Consider the following 21,762-nt stretch of genomic DNA (forward strand, 5'->3'; position numbering starts at 1 on the left):
TTATCTCAGGAGATCTTTCGTATGAAACTGATCCATGCCACAAATGTAAAACCAGTAATATTTACGTGTGTGTGTGTGTGTGTGTGTGTGTGTGTTCATAATAATTAGGTAAATAATATTAACAGTTCAAAGCAGATTCCTCATGATTTACTTACAAGTTAATTTGGAGGAGACTGGAACACAGCCACCCCCACCCAACCGCCCTGAATTTCTGATGTTTCAACTTATCCCCCCCCCCCCTCAAGGAGATGTACAGTAAATAATTCATGGCTGCACCCTTAGATGCACCGGCTCATCAAAAATACAACTATTTCTCTGAAGTGTGCGATCAAAAAAACTAACAAAGCTGCGATCGCTCCTCAATTTGGCTGGTGCTGCCACTGACGCATGTGCGATGTGAGAGCTTTGTGAAACTTTGTTCCACCGTGGAGACTGAAATCCAGAGCCTGGATCGGGCCAGTGGGCATCGCTGCGGCCTGGCAAAAAGACAAACTATCTACGCTCCATGGACTCCTGGACTCCAGGTTGAACACAGGTTTTGGAACAGGGCTTTGGGAATCATTTTTTCTTTCCTAGGTCCGAATAATAATGACATACACAATAACATACGGGATCTGATGTTAAATCCCTTGTAATGGGGCACACTTCCTTTCATCTGAACCCCCTTTGACGCCTGCGAACATTTTGGGGCAGACAACAGAGATTAAGACCAGACAAGGCTGAGAGGAGATAGGAGTAGAGGAGGAACAGCTCCTCCATTGTTTCCCACTCACACCCTCTGGACACCCACTGCTGTCGAATAGACCCAGCCAAATGGTCGACTCACTGACTGTGGATGGTTCTACAAAGACATTCTTTGTTTGGACTAAACTAATGTCTAAAGCAATATATGATCACCATGATATTTTTCACTAGCTGATTTCGTGAAGAATGATACTATTCTCAACTTGGAGGGAGAGGAAATGGTAGAATTAGAAATGTGGTGGTTAAAGGTGATGAAGCTGTTGTACCATTTGTTGAGCTTGGACTCCCCCTGGCGTCCACAGACGAGACCCAACTAACCTGTCAATAATGCGTGTCTATAGCTTCGAAGTCGTGAATTATATCATGTCTCACCTGTTTTCATTTTAGCAGTGCTCTGCATGTCACACACGCATATTGTCCTCACTCCAGTAAGAATAATCTGCATGCTAATAAACCCCCATGCAGTCCGCCCAATTGCGTCAATTTGAAAGGGCCCAACCGTGAGTGCCCAAAAATTCGCTTTCAAATCTCAGATGTACACCAAACTCTCTCGGTTGAGCCATCAGCGGCAACAATGGCCATTAGTGTCTGAGAGTTAAATATAAGTCATGTCATACGCATCTGACCAGGGAGGTGGGCGCTTGGTAACCCAACGTGAACTTTCTTCCGCTTCTTTCAAGATTTATTTGACAGATCTGAATGTAATACCTGTATTAAATGGTTGAATGAGACAGGTTGCACAAAAATTATGCTAGGAAGTTGGAACGCACCTACATCGAAAGGGAATGCAGTCCCTCTACAATGGACCAATGGGAACCTCTCGACAACTCATTTCTTCTTTGAGGGAAAAAAAACAAGCGAGATGCCGCTGTCTGCCAGTTGTCTTCCCACAGAGACTCCAGCTCTCTCGTGACTCCCTTATCTACAAAGGTACTTTACATTCCTTGGCCCGATGCCACGCAGACTTTCTTTTTTGTTTTTGAACATTTTAGGAGCCACGACTTCCCTGGGTCGTCGAGAGCCCCAAAAACACTTTTTATACGTTAAACCTTCCACCTTCTACCCCAATCGATGCTGAGTCGGGTGCATACCAACCATCGTGTCAAACCTCGCTGACAGACCCCTCGTTTTAATAATGCCTTTTTCTGGCATAGTGTGGCCACACAAATCCGATAATCTAGTTATTTTTGGACGAACCACCAACCCTGTGTTCGAACGAGCATGCCGGATTTTCCGAAGCAACCGACTCCAACCACCAACCCACACTCACTCCGAGCCCCAGAGGATCCCAGCCGAACAATCATCACTGCATCTGCTGTTCCAGACAGAATAGTACGTGAAGATCCACAATATTATTCAGTACCCAACTTGATACTATAACCATCAGTGCCCAGGAGTGAAACCGGTTAGCCCGGGATTCCTTCCGGTAAGCTTGTCTGGACACAGACCTCTATCGCCGCCCATGCGGCCATAAACTGACTTTTAATTTTCCAAATTGTAATACAAAATTGGTGGCGCCCAAGTAAACTATAAATATTAATTATAGGTCCTCATCACGCTACACTCTTGTGATGATAATTTCACACACTCGTCACTCTATACTTAAGGACAGTACCTCAGGGCGTGTCGCCATCAATCTCTCCAAACCAGCTCCAAATGTTTTTGTTGACTACCAAGCTGCCACAACCACAATTTATGATAATGGGCCATAACTACTGAAGAAAATGATTATTGCTTTTATCAATAAAAGTACATATATATTTATACATTTTCCAAGGCAAGGTTTTATAATTTTGTTTCGGACATTGTGTGATGGACTGCGGTCCAGAGGTTTCCTCGCCCCTGTTCTAGAAGACACTCATCCTCCTGTTTAATGTCAATGAGCCCTCACAGAATAAACAGAAAATGACATATATTGAAAACTAGAATTAAATTAAGAAAATATATATTTTTATATATTGAAGGACTCCATAGATTTTGCAATATATATCAGTGTATTGTTATTGTTCTTCAGCAACATATTCAAAACATAACATCAACTATTTTCTATCATTTAGATGTATCTAAAAAATAATATTAAAATCTATATCTGTTTTAAATATTTGGTTCTACATTTTTCAATCAATTGATAGCAGTAATATGTCTTCAATATATTTTAAATATACTTATATGATATATTATATACTATTTATTATATGTTTTAACAAGTGCTCACACATATTTAAAGTAATGCCAAAATAATCATAATAATAATAATAATAAATAATTATATATATATATAGCACCATACATGGAAAGTTTGTTTCTGTTGCATAAGATTCGACTTCTATGATTGGTTGATTTCTGTAATAGGTCAATGCCATTGCCTATTGGTGAAAATAAACAAAAGTGACCATTTCATCATTAAAGTTTGTAGACCGTAAGCTTCTTCTTGGAGAAGTTGACTCTTGTGTACTAAAGGTAGGTCAAACATAAATTGTGAGCATCAGCTGAATACGACCCCATTCCTGCTAATGTCGATTTAACATTGCAGAACTTACATGAAATGTGGCCACAATTCATCACTGTCATCATATGTGACAGTTAGTCAAATAATCCTAAGTACTTTTTTATGTATTTCCACTAGACCACCAGCAGTGGTTTAGTTATAATAAATGTGGACTGTTGTGAAATGAATCAAATATTATCAAATTAAATGTGAATATGATTTGACTTGCCAAGACAGGACAAACTAACATGAAAGAGAGCACATGTCTTCTGTAGGACTGGAAGTTAATTCTCTGTTAGGCCCACGGCCTCCCAGCGCCACTAGAAGCCGCCCTTGCCCCATCTGCAGCTCCCTACTCGAGCCCAATTGCAGACACCTGGGATCAATTACCTGTATCACTCTCACAGTATTTAGTCTCAGCTTCCCAGTCATTCCTTGCCAGACCGTCCACTAGCTTACCCGAGTTGTACAGCTGCTGGCTCCCTTCCAAGTTCCAAGTTCCTAGCTCCTAGCTCCTAGCGCTTGTATCTAGTTCCTAGTTTATGTCTCGTTGTCTCGTCTTCCTCTTACCTGCTTGTCTCCTCTCGTCGACCCAATCTGTCTCTCCAAATCCAGCCAGCCTGTCTTACATGCCTGTCTCCGCTCATCGACCAAGGCTGCCCGTCCTTCTCCATCCAGCCTGGTTCCCCGTCTCTCCACACAGATCCTGGACCCCTTCTCCTGGTCACCATCGTCCCTGCCCAGCCCTGCTCCATCCCTACCTGACCGGGTTCCCCTGGCCAGCTCCACCGTCCAGGCTAATAAACATCCTTTGCCTGCCTTCCGTCTCCCTGTGTCATGCGTTTGTGTCTCTCCTAGTTCTGGTCGTGACAGTACGGTCAGGCCAGGAAACCATGGACCCAGCCGACACAGAAGGGCTCCGCCGCGCACTCCGGGACCAAGGAGTGTTGCTTGGGCAACGTGACCAGGCCCTCCGGGACATCGCGGAACACCTCCGGACCATCTTGGCGCCCGTCAGCAGCCTGCAGGGTCCTCCGGCCCCCGTGGCCCCCCCTGCTCCTCCGACCCGCCCTCCTTTCCCCACCAGGGCTCCCAGCACCTCTCCCGTCCCCTGAGCCCCACGTTCCGGCTCCAGCGCCTTACGAAGGCGATTTCGGCACCTGCCGCACCTTCCTCGTGCAGTGCGTGGTGGTTTTTCAACAGCAGCCGTCGTCGTACGCCTCCGATAGTGCCCGCATCGCGTTCCTCATCTCCTGCCTGAGAGGGGCGGCTCTCGGCCAGGGTTCCGCGGTCTGGAGTCAGGGGGGCCACGTGAGTCTCTCCTACGATCTGTTCACGCGCGAAATGAGGAGCGTCTTCGACCACCCAGTTTGCGGCAAGGAGGCCGCCAGAAGACTCCTCTCCCTCCACCAGGGTTCCCGTAGCGTCGCCTCCCTCGTCGTTGAGTTCCAGACTCTAGCCGCGGAAAGCGGCTGGAATGACGGAGCCCTGCAGGACGTATTTCAGCGAGCCCTGAACCACGAATTGCGGGACGAGTTGGCCCGGCGGGACGAGCCCACGGACCTGGACCAACTAGTGGAGACCGCCATCTGCCTGGACAACCGGCTACAGGAGCGCCAGCGCGAGAGGGGGGGGGCGAGACTCCAGCCCGCGCCTCCCGCCTGGGCGGGCACGCACCGGTCTCCAGCGCCTACTACTCTTGGGCGCCTCAGAAGTCCCCCAACTCTCTCCGATGCCGAGCCAATGCGACTTGGTCGCTCCCGGATCCCCTCCTGAGGAGCGAGCACGACGCATACAGACCGGCGCCTGTCTGTATTGCGGCCGGCTGGAACACCTCCAAGCCACCTGCCCGGGCCGGCCACGAGAGGGCGACTCTTCGGTAGAGTTATGTTCCGGTCGCCCCAGCTCCAACCCTCTCTCCCGTCCTCTGCTCCCAGTTACCCTCTCGTGGGGCGATATAACACTCTCTTCCTCCGCTCTCATAGATTCCTGGGGCGGATGCGAGTTTTCTCGACCGGGGACTAGCACGCCAGCTAGGGCTGACACCTGTCCCTCTCCCCGCACCGCTCAAGGTCAAGGGGCTGAACGGGTAACATCTGACCCGGATTAACCACCAGACAGTCCCCCTCAAGCTGCTACTCTCCGGCAACCACCGTGAGTCCTTGAGGTTCTTCCTCATAGATTCCCCACTGAACCCCGTGGTTCTGGGGTACCCCTGGCTCCAGACCCACAACCCTCAGATGGACTGGCGCTCAGGCAGCGTGAGCTCCTGAAGCACATACTGTCATGCCCACTGCCTCCGCTCGGCTTCAACCCCGCTGCCGGACGCGCCGCCGGGGGACCCCAAGAGCCCTGACCTGTCCTCGTTTCCGTCATAATATCTGGACCTGGCCCCGGTCTTCAGCAAGCAGGGGGCGCTATCCTTTCCACCTCATCGCCCCTACGACTGCGCAATCAACCTCCTGCCAGGCGCCCCCCTCCCCTGCAGTCACCTGTATAACGTCTCCCGGCCCGAACAGGAGGCCATGGAAAATTACATCCGCGACTCTCTCGCTGTCAGGATTATTTGCCCCTCGTCTTCTCCGCTAGGCGCAGGGTTATTCTTTGTTGCTAAGAAGGACAAGACCCTCCGTCCTTGCATTGACTTCAGGGGACTTAACGACATCACTATCAAAGACAAGTACCCCTTGCCCCTGATGGATTCAGTCTTCGTCCCCATCCAGGGTGCCACCCACTTTTCCAAGCTTGACCTCCGCAACGCTTACCACCTGGTCTGAATCCGCGACGGGGATGAGTGGAACACCACGTTCAACACCCCGCTCGGACACTTCGAGTATCTAGTAATGCCCTTTGGCCGGTCAAATGCCCCAGCGGTCTTCCAGGCCCAAATTAACGATGTCCTCCGGGACATGCTCAACTCATTTGTCTTTGTGTACCTCGACGACATCTTGATTTTCTCCAAATCCCTCTCCGACCATGTAAAACATGTACGCCTGGTGCTGCAGCGCCTCCTGGAGAACCGTCTGTTTGTTAAGGCCGAGAAGTGTGTCTTTCATGTTCCGTCAATTTCCTTCCTGGGATTCATCATTGGCCGAGGGAGGCTGGAGATGGACCCCAAGAAGGTGGCCGCCGTGTTGGAGTGGCCAACCCCAGCCAATAGGAAGCAGCTCCATCGCTGTCTCTGCTCGTCGACCAAGGCTGTCCGTCCTTCTCCATCCAGCCTGGTTCCCCGTCTCTCCACCCGGATCCTGGACCCCTTCTCCTGGTCATCATCATCCCTGCCCAGCCCTGCTCCATCCCTACCTGACCGGGTCCCCCTGGCCAGCTCCACCATCCAGGCTAATAAACATCCTTTGCCTGCCTTCCGTCTCCCTGTGTCGTGCGTTTGGGTCTCTCCTAGTTCTGGTCGTCACATTCTCTCTGTTACGAAAATATCATATTTCAAAGTGAATGCGTTTATCTGGCTGCTTTGAACTAATTAAGGGGAAAGATAGTGTGCTACTAATTACCTTTATTACTGACAAACCACAATATTGCAGCAAATCACCTGCCAAGACACTAGTTGAAAATTAGCCATGCAAGCTAAACTTACACATTTACAGAAATGTTTATTAATATGCGTTGTCCCTGTAAACTAAACATTAGTTACACATTACACACTAAGTACATTAAAGTAAATGGCTTTACTGGAGAAATTGGCCAGTAAAGCACCAAACAGAATGTAGGAGTGGGGTACCTAGGACATCAAAGAAACGGGACCCGTCCTTCAGATCAGTTTTATACTCACCCCCTCTATCCCACTCTAGGTTAGCCAAACACAGCACATTGACAAGGTGTTCTTAAGAAGATAGATTATAACAAAGCATATTATATTATTGTTACTACCATGTGTATCTTCAAAATGTATATAACTATGTGTACAGAAGACTTTAAAGGTTGTGTTTTAGCACATTTAGTTGTTGGCACACACATTTTACCCCTGACCATTTTCCTGATAAGTCACATATTTTTTTATAATGCCTCTATGTTTTTTTTTTTGTTTTGTTTTTGCTTTTTTATTTGTATTATGTGGCTTAAAACCCCCCCACCCCCCCAAAAAAGAAAATCACTTTGGTTGTTTGTTTTGCTTTCAAATGGAAATTAATTAACACAAACTATGGCACCATCAAGTAACTTTGGCAAACATATGTTGTGTCAATGACACAAATGTGGGTTAGAGAAGAAGCAAGAAATGGGATAAAAAGGATCCAGGTCCTTTAATGCACATTTAAATATTCCATGTACGTTACCACTTTTCAAATTTTCTTCACATTGGCTATTTGAAAAAATATATATATTTATATATACACACATAAATATACATATACATGACTATAAATACATGCCCACTGTATTCTATATTCTATTCTAAATGCGTAGTGTTCAATTCAATTCAGAGAATTCTGCAAGCTGGTGTTTAAGCGCGACTTTCCTTTGGTGGGGGGTGGGGGGCAAACTTACATCAGAAAATTGGAAATTATAGCGCTTTACACTTGCTCATATGGCAGACGAGGCAAGTCTTTCCGTCGCGACGGGCCAGGAGGGGAATGCAGGTGACTCGGAGAGATGAGACAGCGGGGGGGCGGGGGGGTGAGAGAGGAGGGGAGTGTCAGAAGATGGGAGCACGGGGAGGAAGCGAGAGAGTTAGGAGGGCGTGGGATCTTCAAAGGGGACGAGGAGAGGAGGATTTACATAACAAAGATACAGCTCTGATCAGAGGGAGGGAGAAGGTGCTACACAGCCATTAAAGCAACAGACAGACAGCGGGAGAGATAGAGAGGGAGAGAGGGCACGCGCCCAAGAGAGAAAGAGTAAAGATTTGTTTTCGTTTTCATTTTTCCACTTTTATTTTAAAATGAAATGTGTGCTTTCATCCTATTACTTACCTTTCAGACGCTTTGGTGAGAGAGAGAGAGAGAGAGGGAGAGAGAGAGGGAGAGAGAGAGACACGCTAACTCCCTCACAGAGGGGGGGAATCATTTTCACAGCTTTCTTACTGTCATGGCCATTATCTTTGTCTCTCTTGACACAGAATTCCTTAGTTCCAATTCCTGTTCCACTTTTAAAGGTCACACACACAGATACTGTATAGGCAGCACATGTGTGAACACACTGGCACATACACACACATACACACACGTACACACACGTACGCACACACACACACACACACACACACACACACACACACACACACACACACACACACACACACACACACACACACACACACACACACACCTTGTATATTCCCTGGTCACAGCCGTTGTAGGTGCTCTCCATAGTGTAGCTCCGAAGGACCCCCATCTCGCGCCACACCACCACCCTGGCAGTGGCTGAGCGGGACTTCTCCACCTGTGTAGATCAGAGGGAAGATTCTAATCTAGAAACGGGTAATGTCCTAGGAGGAAAAAGGAGAAAATACTTCATTGGCATTATTGTTATTACAATTATTACCAGATAGTTGCAGCTGTTAAAAGAAAAGGCCGGAGCGATCCGATCTAAGGTCTTGGGGATGGTCTGGAAAATGAGAGCAAGAGAGAGGGGGAGGGAGAGAGAGAGAGGGGGAGAGAGAGAGAGAGAGAGAGATAGTGAGATAGAGAGAGAGAGATCAGTGCAAAGATCAGTAAATCAGATCAGAATAAGAACAAAGGTTTCTCAGTTATTTGTTCTGCTTCTGAGTTGTTATACTACAGTTGGCAGACCCAGAATGTCCCAGACTTCCCTTTCCTATTATATTAAGTACTTCAAACCCCTCTTAGAGAAACAACCAACACTGCAGACTGACAGGAGAATTTATTAATAGGAAAGGCCTTCTTGCCTAAGACAGATGTAAGTTACTTCTTTAGTTAGACGTTCAGCTAAACGTCACACCAATGAATCTTTGTTGAATTGAATAGAGAGAGCGAGTGAGAGAGGGAGAGAGAGAGAGAGAGAGAGAGAGAGAGAGAGACTAACACAAGGCAGACGCACCTCTTCCGTTAAGATTGGCCGACTGGTTTCTATGGTTACAGGGTTGACAACAGACCGACAACAACACACAATCGCACAAATCGTTCGTTACTAACGAAAGAAGCCTGAGCCAAGCGGCATAAAAACAAAGTGTTCCCGCGAGTGTTGTTGATTGTGGACTGACTAGTAGAATTTCAGAAAACGAGCAAGGATTTTGCGCCAACCAGTCACTGTGTGTGACTGGGTTTACCCTCACAGATATTACAAATTTATTAAAAAATGCACACGCTCTTATTTCACGCTCTAACTGTTTTGGGGAGAAGAGGCAGGATGCAAGATTCCGTTATCTCTTTGGATAGTGCTTCGAAGCAACGTCTGACCTCCTTGGTCAGACACGTATGACGTGACTTATATTTAACTCTCCGACACTAATGGCCATTGTTGTTGCTGATGGCTCAACCGAGAGAGTTTGGTGTACATCTGAGATTTGAAAGCCAATTTTTGGGCCCTTACTGTTCTTGAGCTATTCCGGAGAAGCTTTCCTGAATCAACATTGCCTTCTACAGCCAAAGTACTCTTACCAAATAAGTCGATTCTATGGAAAGATTTTAAGTCTGTCCTATAAAGCATAGGTCTCACTTGGCTCTTGAGATCCACACGTCTGTTATTGCCTGAAGTGCAAAAGTAAGTAAAAGTAAGTAGGAAGAAGAGACCTAGCCTTGAACCTCCTGGACATCATAGTCAATGTTCAAAAATGTCTTGTTAATTCCTCTCCATTCAGCCTTAAGTTCCCTATTCAGCAAATCCACGAAAATTAATTTGACAGTCCTCAGAAGTGCCCGAATGGCCCCGCAACCTCAACACTATCAATTACTACAACTAACTACAACAACTATCATCACAACAAAATGAATGGTGGATTTACTGCATAGTGTGTGTGTGTGTGTGTGTGTGTGTGTGTGTGTGTGTGTGTGTGTGTGTGTGTGTGTGTGTGTGTGTGTGTGTGTGTGTGTGTGTGTGTGTGTGCAGCTGAAGTATCCAACCCTATATCCAGGGTCCTCTCTCAGTCCAACGGTGTCCACAGTGGAGCCAGACTGCCAGAGAGTCTCCTTGATACTGCAGCCGTAAAGGAAAACGTTCTTCTTCCTGGAGTGGCCGTGGTAGTCACAGAACACCTGAGTGAGAAAATAGAAAGAAAGATAGAGAGAGAGTCAGTATAGGGACACATTTTAATCAGATTTAAAGATTTGGTTTTTTGCCTCATTTTTTGTTTTATGTTTTTTTGTACTAACCAGACGTCATATAGATCGATTTTTGTTTTCAAAATCAAAAATGTTTTTCGAATTTCAGAGATTCCTGCATCATTATGTGTGGAAATGACAAAATACACGCATTGCATTGCATGCGTTTCTATATGTACGACAGTTCTATACACACTTCCCATACATTTATTTGAAAAAATAAGCTTCAACGAAACAAACATGAAGAACAAAATCCATTGTTTTCAAATGGATGAGAATGGGGCATTGCCATTTCAAGGCAATGAACGAAACCTACTCTCAACCCATGACCTAGCGTATTGCTTTTTGACACAGTGGTTTTCCTCTATTGATCAAATCACCTTTTGCTTATGTCAGGTTGTGTTGGCTAAAAAGTAAAAGCAGTTTGAAAATTGGTCCTAAAGAAGGAGAAATATGGAATACCTTTGACATCCCATCACAGCACCGAAATCTTTACATCTTACTGAAAACCTTAGAATGGGTTTGCCCCCAATGTTTCGAGGAAGGGTTGTGCTGTAGTTGTTTTAATTGAATCCCTTTCCCCTGCGTATTATGGCCATGGACCTGCTTATAGCAAAGGTTTTTTTTTACGGCATTATTAGGACTGTCAAAGTTAACACATTAACAAACACAGTCAATCACAAAAGATGCTATATTTTGTGATGGTATCTATTTGGTATCTTTGGAACTTGCTGTTACAGTAAAACTCACACATGAAAGTCCTGATTGTAAGGCCTTTTTTTACAGCAAGTGCTAATTGTCAATCGACCCGATATGACTCACCATTACAGCTCCATTCACTTTTAATTTTGTTTTATTTAAGTTAAATTTCATTGTTCTGCCCCAAGAAGCCCCTCCCCCAGTCTGGGTTGTGACATCAGAGCACTGTGATGATAGTATGACATCAGAGCAGACATAGACAGATGGACAATCACGCAGACACACAATCCATCTGATCACGTCCCAGGATGATCATCTCTTCCATCGGCCACTGCCCTTGAGAAAGCACAATCTGTGAGTTCATACGTATACAATGACAACGTATTGTTATCTACATCTGCATAGAGAATGGTCGTTGAGCTGCATATTTCTGTATTCCACAGTTTTACACGTCTTTCATTAAAGATAACCAAAGTGAGTCAAAGTCTCTGGGTACTTATTGGAAGAGTGTTTAGCGCGCTGTATAGCCACGTACGGCTTCACGTGGTGAGGGCAGTAGTTGGTTGTGAGCTTAATTTCCATGTGGTGTTCAAGTGCTTTTGTCACCGTCTGTGTATAAGTGGTAACGTGGGTTAATGTTTTAATTCTGTGCATTGTATAGGTTCTAGGTTTTGGAGTTGCGACGTTTCAGTTTTTTAGTAAGTGTATATTCATCCATAATTTACAAAAGACACTAAAGAAGCACTGTCATTTTTGACAGTTTAAAGAGGTTGCTACCTGTATATATATTTCTTAAAAACAGAATTTTACTGGCATTAAGGTCTCCACTTAGAGAAAAGCCGAATGACAGCAACATAACTTCAAATGTTGCGATCGATCGACGTTAGCGCTGTTCAACACCTCTGCTCAGTTTACGGAAGTGAGGTCACCCTCTCTCACTCGCTTGGGAAAGACGTGCGGACGCACCGACGAAGCAACAAGGAATTAGAAAGAACGTAAGAGAGAGGAGAGGATGGAGAGGTAGCGCGGTGAATGATTGATGACGAAACCTGAGAAAAGTTTAGCTGAAGACCACGTACATTTCTGGCTTAATCCCAGTGTATTAAGGTGAATGTGTAGTACGAGTGTCTGTTAAACTAACGTCGGTGAATCGCTAGATCAGCGGATGCCTTTGCCGACGGACTTGTGAAGGACTTTTTCAAGTGATTCCTAACGAGGATTTCACCTCCGCCACTTTTACTTTTTCAGACCACAACCTGTTTTACAGGGTTTACTTTAGACTTGTGAGTTGGACTTGTTTTCCCCCCTCTGCCAACGACTCTTTCGGCAGCACTGCACCCGAGCTAAGCACAGGCCTGCAACGGTATCCATCTACACGTGTGAGAGAGTGTGTGAGTGTGAGTGTGAGTGAGTGTGTGTGTGAGTGTGTGTGTGAGTGTGTGTGTGTGTGTTGGCCCACGGTTCTGGTTAATGTCGGGCTAGGTAGTTAAATTGACCTGTTTGATATTGGGAAATAGGTGTAAATTGGTGTTATTGATGTTTTTAGTTTTTTTTTCAATTAAAAGGGTAGATATTATTTGTACATATAAAAAGCAGTCAGTAAACTGTTACTTATTTTCATTCAAAAGAGTTTCCTGGGTTTGTTATGAAAAAATTAAAAAAAAAAAGTCTAGCCAATGTGAATAGAGACTGAAGTTTTGCATTTACTTTGTTTATTAGTAGGGTATTATAAGTTTCACCAAACACAGGTAAACCTTTCTGGTAGCTACCTTAGAAACGGAACCCAAACACCCCAAACACAGTGTTGGTGCGCTACAGATATATTCTAGGAAAATAAGAATTTTTAATTTGTTCCATCTTCATTTACTCTGGAATGGAAATGGCTTTGTGTTTACTGGCAATAGATCCATATTCCCAGCACCATGCACAAAGACCTCATGGTTGGCAATATATAAAAGAGCCTAGGGTACAAGTGGTTTTAAGAACCAATGAAGTGCTTTGTTTCCGCTTAAATACCATCTCTGGTTTACACATTCTCCTGTCTGCCTTTCCCCACTCCTACACAATGTGAGCCACTTCCTTCTTAAGTGCTTGAGAAGTTGTTTTTTTATGGTCATGTATGGCAACAGTTGGGTAGCTAATTGTGTGAATTTACCCTCAGACCTCATCAGTCTGATTCGAAAGTTAAATTAGCCAATCAACCTCATTTTTTTTACATACCTGTCTCATTATGCTTCATGACATGAAGGTTTCACCTATTTTGGATTCGTCGCCAAGACAAGCACACGCAGCCACACACTCTTTAGCTTTCTATTTAGGTGATACACCAAGTGCAGGTTTTGTGAACTTAAATAGGAATAATTAGCCATTAATTTAGCTGCTCATTAGGGCTCCATTGATTTGAAGAACGCCAATTGTCCGTGTTTGAGAGAGAGAGAGAGAGAGAGATTTAGTAGGACGCATGTAAGAGCAATAGGAAAGCAGAAACAAAGAATTGGTAAGGAAGGTAGCAAGGAAGGATGGATGGGGAAGGCAGAAAAGGCATTAAAAAAAACGGCATTAAAAAAAATCGCATTCTTTCTATATAAAAATAGAAAGAATGCGAGAAAGTAAGGAAGACACAAGGGAAAAAAGGAAACTTGTCTTCACGCATGCAAATTCTTTACGTGCCATAAAATCTTTCAAATCAATAACTCATTCCTTTTTGATTCTTTTGAGGAAAAAAAAAGTTTGAAGGGAACAGCTGTGCTTTAATGTTCTCTAGAATATTATGATTTGTACACTGCTTTATTACAAGAAACCAAGGACTTTTTTTTTACAAAAAAGTATTGCAAAAAAGTGTTGGTATAATCTGTCACATGTCTATGTCATTTACATAAATTCCTTTCTCTTGAATGAAGTCAGTTTGACGAAATACTAGAAAGTTAAACTAGAAAGATCAGCTTTACACAACGGTATAACCGATTGTATCATATTGACATTTAATGAGATGCTTTAAACGACTTTGGTGCCCATTGACACATTAAACACAATACTAGAAAGTTACACCGTTGAAACAACTTTCTACCCTATTGGCAGCTAAAATGAGACACTAGAAAGTCATCTTCTTTGAACGACTTTGTAACCCATTGTACCAATTTTACTCTATTGATAGATTCAATGAGATATTTGAAAGTTATGAAATTTGAAATTACTTTCTACCCCATTGGCACATTTATAGAGGTTCTATACCCCATTTTTTGATAAGGATTAGTTGAAAGTTAATATCAAATAAAGAAAGCAAGGTGACTGTACGCTCACCAGTGGGGTGCGACCTATGCTGTTCAGGTAGTAGAGGAAGCCCTTGGTGTGGTAAATGGTTGGGCTGAGCACCGGGTCGGGCTGAGACCACTGGCGGTTCAGGTCCTCGCCATTCAGAGCACAGCGGTGCCTGGAGAGATACATGTATGGGAAAAGTGACATTCATTACAATTCTACTGTAATATCTATGTGTGTCATGAAGTCCACTTAATTGGAATTTCCATGGAAATGAACACACAACTGAGGTTCTTCATTTTGAACTGATCTGGTAATGTTGTGATAGGAAGTGTGATATCAGTCCATCAGTAAAAAAAAATTTTTACGTCCTGTATTGAGTTATTTTAGATCAGGTCCATACTATGGCATTATTTTCTATGACAATGCCACCTTGGCAAACCAAACTCGGGCTAATGACCCTCTGCCCTCGGTTGTAGACACTTAGCGCTGATAATGAAATGGCTAGTTAAACTTAAATCTTGCTGACAGAAAGTGCAAATATGGCAAAACTCAGCATCATTGGTGAGGAGGAGTATAAACGTTTTGTGATTTTCTTCTTTTCTTTGTGAATTCCTTCATCATTCAATTAGCATACAAAACAAATGACAGTCATTATGTACATTTTTTGACAACATGACAATAGACAATAATATTGAGGACAGAAAGGCTCAAAGAAAGGGACGAAGTGTGAAACCTGGAGGAAGGTAAGGGGGGGGCTCAAACATTGATGAAGAGAATTAAGGGTGGGAAGCTCACTTTTCACTCTCCTTTATTTTATTGTAGAAAGCGTATATTTTATTTATACCAAACACCTACACCCTTCATACATAATTATTATAACAATGACTATAACCCCATGTGTATAAAGTATATCATATATCAACAAAGCACAAAGATATGAATGAGAGATATACACCAGCCCATGCAATGTTGCAACAAGCGTACGACAGATTGAGAACAGAGTTAGCCGGCGCATGACCCAGTATGGTTCAATCTGATTTTGCATTTCCAAATTGAGAGTGTGACAAGTCGCTATCGCTGTCATCTCTATAGAAAATGAATCAATCGAGAGACACATTCTGATAAAAAGAGCAGTCTTCACTTGTTTATGCTGTGAAGCTCTTTTTGATGAGCTTCACAGCTCAATGTAATAACTCAATGTAATAACTAATTGTAAACAGGAAAGGATATAATAAATAACAATGTTGTTATGTACTTATAACCGATGGTTACGATCCAGAACATTTAAAGCATCAGATTTTTTTGTTATTTTGAAGAACTCGAAAGGGGGCCAACAACACATGAAGTATGCCCCATTGGCACATTAAAAGAAAGGTGTGTCAAGTCCTGACAAAATTGGTGGCCATAATTCTGCCTAGGACGGGCATGCCTCTCATTAAGCAGCATATTAGAGGCGGCCAATATTTTTTTTTATTCAGGAAAACGTCCCAACCCAACCGATAGACCGCGTCAGCAGATTATGAGGTCAATGGAGTCAGTGGAGTTCAATTATCAAAATAATTTTGAATAGTTACACACTAACTGCACTAAACTCAATGGTGGACATGCTGCAAAACTAAAGAGAATTTCACAGGGTGCCCAGAGGCTTAGGACACAATCGGAATAAAGCCTGTCATCCCTCATTCTGAAGGGCTTCAAAAAGCTCGACAGCGCCTTTGAGGACTCTAGAGGGCAGTCGTTTGTAACGGTGCAATTGTGCAAGGAAAAATGAAAAGGTGTTTGAGCTCAACTAACAGAAAGTGATCCAAAGGCTTTATCCATGCCATGTGGTGCAAATACATGAACAGCGGACATTAGCTGATGCTACAAAAAGCTCTGGCAGCTCATCCAACAGCTGGTTCATTTAAAAAAAAACAAAAAACGTGCCAGCGCTTGCACTGGAACCGGCGTCAGACACAAGATGGGAGGGTTGCATCAACAGGATGCAGGCTTGTAAAGCTGCCAGACTGAGGGGGCCAGCAGCTTCCAGAGGTGAGGGAGAAAGAAAATCCTGGTCGGAAGGATAGTTTTTTTTCACAATGTGTGCTGTTGTGTCTATGCAGTTGGATATGGCAATGTACCTGCTTAAAAAATCAAAGCAAACAAAACAAAATGAAGCCTCTGGACAGCTAGAGAGAGATTCATTGGATTTGCTTCTTATCAAGCCACAGCCACAAGACACATGATGATGATGATGATGATGATGATGAGATTTTAGGGTAGGGCAGGGCTGTAGGGCTGGCATGTCCGTAACTGTAGATCCACAACAATCCGATTTTGTCCGCATCACAATGGCTACCTATAGCAACTTCCTCCATCCGCTGATGTTTTCCCAATGTCAGGAGATGCTGGAGGAACTAACAGAAGACTATCAAGAATGGGTCTAAGTGAAAGCAGGTTGCCGTTTTAAAGAATCAACTTCCCTGTTTTATATTACCCTCAACTATCTTGAAAAATAGAGGATAGGGATTCACAATGGTAACAGATGGTTCAACAGATTTATCCACCTACCAGACATTGACCTTCTATTCAGTTTTGCAGTACTAAACGTATCTCTAATCAGCATGCCACTTTAAAATATATACACAGGTACTCCTCACATAGTGACCTACCAGTTTAACGACTGTTCAGACTTATGACCAGCTCTCTGACCATTCTGTTTTGTAAGCTGCATACAATACTTCGTCATGTGAGCTGCTATGTATACTAATAGAAATTAGTAATAGTATACAGCTATGTATACTATATACACTATATATACTATATACACTGTACGCACTATATACACTAAATACACTATATACACTGTATACATCTCATTCATCACCGTTCTCAGTCTCAGTCTCGTTCCCACAGTCTGTCAGTATTCACTACACTGGCGTTCGCCATCGCCACGCCCCCTTACCGTGAAATAACACGGGTCCTCTCTTATCGACCAATTCGCTTAACAACCTGGTCCAATGAACGGAACTCGGTCCTTAAATGAGGAGTACCTGTATACAGTATACTTACTTTCTCCAAATGGACATAACTGCCACTATACACAACACCGCATCACACGGTTCCATGCTCATAGTCATGAAAATAATCGATTGAACTGTGTCTCAGGGCATGATTGTACGACTTCACAGAAGCCAATGAAGCCAATCAGGACAAAGCTAGAGGGCAGAGCTAAAGCTAACTATCGTTAGGTTGGCGGTCAAGGTATTATTCGCCATGTTTATAGGATGAGTAGTTCTTTTCATGTACACAGTCTTGTATCTTTGCCTTTACTTCCGTTTTCCTTTAGTTTTGCCCCAAACCAAATGGTTTATGGTCACGATTAATCTTGTTGTTTAACCCCCCCCCCAATCTATGTAAAAAAAAAAAAAAAAAAGAAGAAAATGGAATGTACTTATCTTATTTTAATTGTAATAAATGTATACATTGATAAATTTGAAAGACAAACTTAAAACACTAAATATTATGATTGATTGTCATTATTCTATTATAAATTATATTCTACTATATATCATTTTTATTAGTGTATATAACTAATTCAGCTGATGTCTGATGTTTGATGTGGTTTATATTCATGCAGGCCTGTCAACCTATCCAGCCTTGCAACACTTTGGGGGCCGAAACCATCAAGCTAAACGCCACATAGACACAAAATTCACCCACTCTACTGGCAACATTATGACTCAACTCTGTTCATTCACCTATTACTCAGATAGAGAGAAAGGGAAAGCAAGGAAGAGAAATCAAGAGAGGAGGGAAAAGAGGCAGAGGAGAAAGAGAGGAAGTGGAGATTAAGGCGATAGTCTGAAGGCAAAAATCTGCATTCATTGTCGAGCATTTGGCTTGGTAATGTTTGATGTGGGCGGAAAGGCAAGAATTGAGAAAATTCAGAGAGAAAGTGGGTGAGAGAAAACGAGGCCGGCGCAATGACGATCCTGAAATCTGGATCTCCGAGTCAACATTTGGAGAGCGTTTCTAAATATTTGATATGACAACAGCCCAGGGACAAATTGCCACGTCCGCCACTTCCTCTCAACTGAGGTTTTTTTGTTTTTTTTCTCCTTCGTTTCTCCCGCTGTTGCAGAGGAGCAACCGAATTATAGATGACAAACGATAACTCGGTCGCAGACGGAAGCACTGAGTGTGGCCAGACTGTGACGGTATAGATGCACAGATACATATTCAGGACATTCCCTTTGTTTGACTATACTGTAGGTGGGGACACAACATCACGGAAGCATTTAGAGATAATCATAATGATAATGGCACCTTGCACTTTTTCACCCTTAGCTTTTACTGTGGTGGTGGAAGCGATGATTAGGGCATCTAAATGTGTTGTTAGTGGAGTAGAGGTGGAGGCGAGGGTATACATTTTCCTTCAATTAGAGCATGTAAGGCAGATATGACTACAATCACGACTATGCCACCATGTAACAATAGGCCATTAGCTAAGTTGAGTGACAATCTAAAAGTGAGAGTGTGAAGGTCAAACCTAGCAAATCTAAGAATATGGTGATTGTTAGGGGGGTTGGTGGTCCAGGAATGGTTTCAGATTAATGGAGAAACCTGTTATTAGGAAAGGCAGATGGTATAGCTTAACCTGGTATAGCAGAAAGAGCATTGTGCAAGGCATTGATTAATATCATATTCATAGGTCAGGTTGATGGTTGGTCATTACTGCCTGGTAAATTGAAATTGTTGTTACTACACTGGCCTATAACAGTGAATAAGTTAGTTTTCACTGGGGTGGAGAACTTGTTAATCAGGTCAGATCGAAAAATGGTTGGGAGGGCCACCTTGCCTGTATAGTGTAGGCCAATATGGTAAGGACAGAGGATAATCCTGTACTTGCATAGAAAAACAAGTATATACAGTATGTACATGTAGGTAGAGGTACACCAGTAGCGGTCCGCTAGTACATTCACTATGCGTACCATCCTACAATGCTCACATCCTAAAAAATCACATCCATCAATGAAAGTGCACAAAGGTGGGTAAAGGTGTTGATTTGCGTTATTGTGATGGGAAAGGTGAATGTGTGTGACCCTATGTTGGCCTGGCGCACCATTTATGGTGTCTGCGTGGTGTTGTTGTTGTTGTTGTTGTATATAGTTGGTTGTGCCAAGATAGAAATATTGATGAATAGGGTGCTATAAATTATATTACAATGAGCTTTATAATGCACCATTGACTTTGGCGCCTGGGCTACTGCTTGTCACTCCCGGTGAGTTGTACAGCAAACATAGGCATAGCTACTTTGGTGAACTAGAAATATAGAAGTGATGAGCTTGAATCACCCCATTGGATAGAAGAATAGAGCCCAACAGATGGATGCAGGGGAGGTGGAGGGAGCACAGCAAGCAAGCAGGCAGTGAAAGAGGTATGATTGTCTTGGATTTGGAATTGGCTGCTTAAATAGGCCCGCCCCATAAAGGGCGTGAAAGCGTGTGGCGCCGTGAAGTTGTCTGACTAGAACTAGATCCGCCAGCTACGCATAATTTTTGAGTGAAATTTACAACTGTAGTGTTGCAGTATAGTGTGGCAGTCTGATTTTGTTTCAATCCCAAAATGCTTTCAAACTTCAATATTTTAGTTTTGACCAGCAACAGCCTGAATCTTATCAATTACGTCTATTACATTTTAGAATTGCAGGCCTCAGTTGCTGCTGAAATTGAATAAATACCTTTTTAAGACTTTTAAATTACTCGCAGATACCCCAGAGAAGTAAAGTTAATGACAGAAAGAAACAGCCAGGAATATACACATATACAGTATAAATGTCATCTAATAATTAGAAGTACGTCAGCAGTTGTGAGACATGAAACCAATGGAATTAATTTTGCAAGGGTCTTGTGTGTCTGCCGTGTTGTTTGACTTGGGGATTTAGAACCAAGGGTGGCGGGGTTAAATAGTCTCTCCTAATAGCGAGCCTGATCAGAATGAACTCCAGGCAGAGAATAATCATCACACTCATGAATATTCATCACCAAACCTGTTATACCCTATTTCTCTGGGTAGCCTATTAGAGGAAAAATACACAAACACACACAGGCACGCATTCACACACAAACACACTCGTCCATCTGAAGACGCACACTTAGACACAGGCAAACAAAAGTTGGAGTAAACACCCACATATGCTGGGATGCAAAGACAAGCCCTGGCAGGCTCACTCACCCATGCAGGCACACAAAGGGGTTAAACACACGATAACACTTTGAGTGACAGGCATGCATGACTAAACAACCCCTCACACAAAACAGATGCTTAAAGAACACCTGCTTAAATGGTCCTAAACAGAACTACAGGGAGAGGAAAACACACACAAACACACACATGTGCGCACACACACACACAAACACACACACACACACACACACACACATTCGCACATTTACATGCACAAAATATTTACCGCTTTTAAATGGATTACTATCATATTTAGACAGTTTTGCAATATTTACTCCAGAACTCTCATGCTAATAGTGTGCAGAAATGCAGATGCTAGAATATGATGGACAATGTCCAAATTACAGTGTGAAAAAAATTTAAATAAAGAAAAATATTTTTAAATTATTATTATTTTTGGAAAATTACACTGCCCTAGTGCTATCTCTTTGAATCAGAATATCTCCACTTCTGACTGCACGTGTGAGCTTTGCAAGGAGAAGTACCGCCCTCTTATTGGGTATTACCTTATTCTGCTTAATTTATGGCTGTAGCTATATTCAAATAATTGACACAGGGTGTGTGTGTGTGTGTGTGTGTGTGTGTGTGTGTGTGTGTGTGTGTGTGTGTGTGTGTGTGTGTGTGATGCATGGCAAAGCTGCCGCCATTTATCTCGCCTTTGAGAGCCAAGCTTGTCAAATGTGATGTAGTGTGCTTGATCGCATTTAAAGTGCATGTCTGAGAGTCTGTGTGTGGGAGCGCGTGCACACAAAGCCAAACCAAAGACATCTTTTCTCTTAAGAAGGAATTTGTGTCACAGTATGACAAGAAACAGGCCTCTGAGAACTAAACGACTCAATCCACATAGTTTATCCCCTGACACAGGAACTGGGATGTTGACTTTGACAAAAAAAACCTAAAACTTGCACTATAGTCACAGTGTCTTAGGGTATCTTTTGCATATGGTTACAGTAATATCATATTTTATTCAGAGCTACTTTTTGTAATCGCTACAGTACAGCCAGAGCATTTGTCATGGGGGGGATGAAGCTGCGCACCTTCCTGTTTCTAGTCTCTTACTTTAGCATGGATGTAGACAAATGAGCCGATTTGTGTAAAAAATACTGTGAAAAA

General features: G+C 43.3%; 1 protein-coding gene across 1 annotated transcript in view; it reads right to left on the reverse strand.

The window, feature by feature from the left end:
• The window catches only part of agbl1 (AGBL carboxypeptidase 1), a gene marked incomplete at both ends in the record, with an annotated part of 253,871 nt that overhangs the window by 46,896 nt on the left and 185,213 nt on the right, over positions 1–21,762 (reverse strand). The window contains 4 exons of the mRNA XM_080002341.1: positions 8,513–8,626; positions 8,729–8,791; positions 10,267–10,398; positions 14,464–14,593. Of these exons, the coding sequence (XP_079858467.1) occupies positions 8,513–8,626; positions 8,729–8,791; positions 10,267–10,398; positions 14,464–14,593 (439 nt within the window). The remainder of the gene's footprint in view (positions 1–8,512; positions 8,627–8,728; positions 8,792–10,266; positions 10,399–14,463; positions 14,594–21,762) is intronic.

This window comes from Zeus faber (genome assembly GCF_960531495.2).
Source record: "Zeus faber genome assembly, chromosome: 6".
In the NCBI taxonomy this organism is placed as follows: Eukaryota; Metazoa; Chordata; class Actinopteri; order Zeiformes; family Zeidae; genus Zeus; species Zeus faber.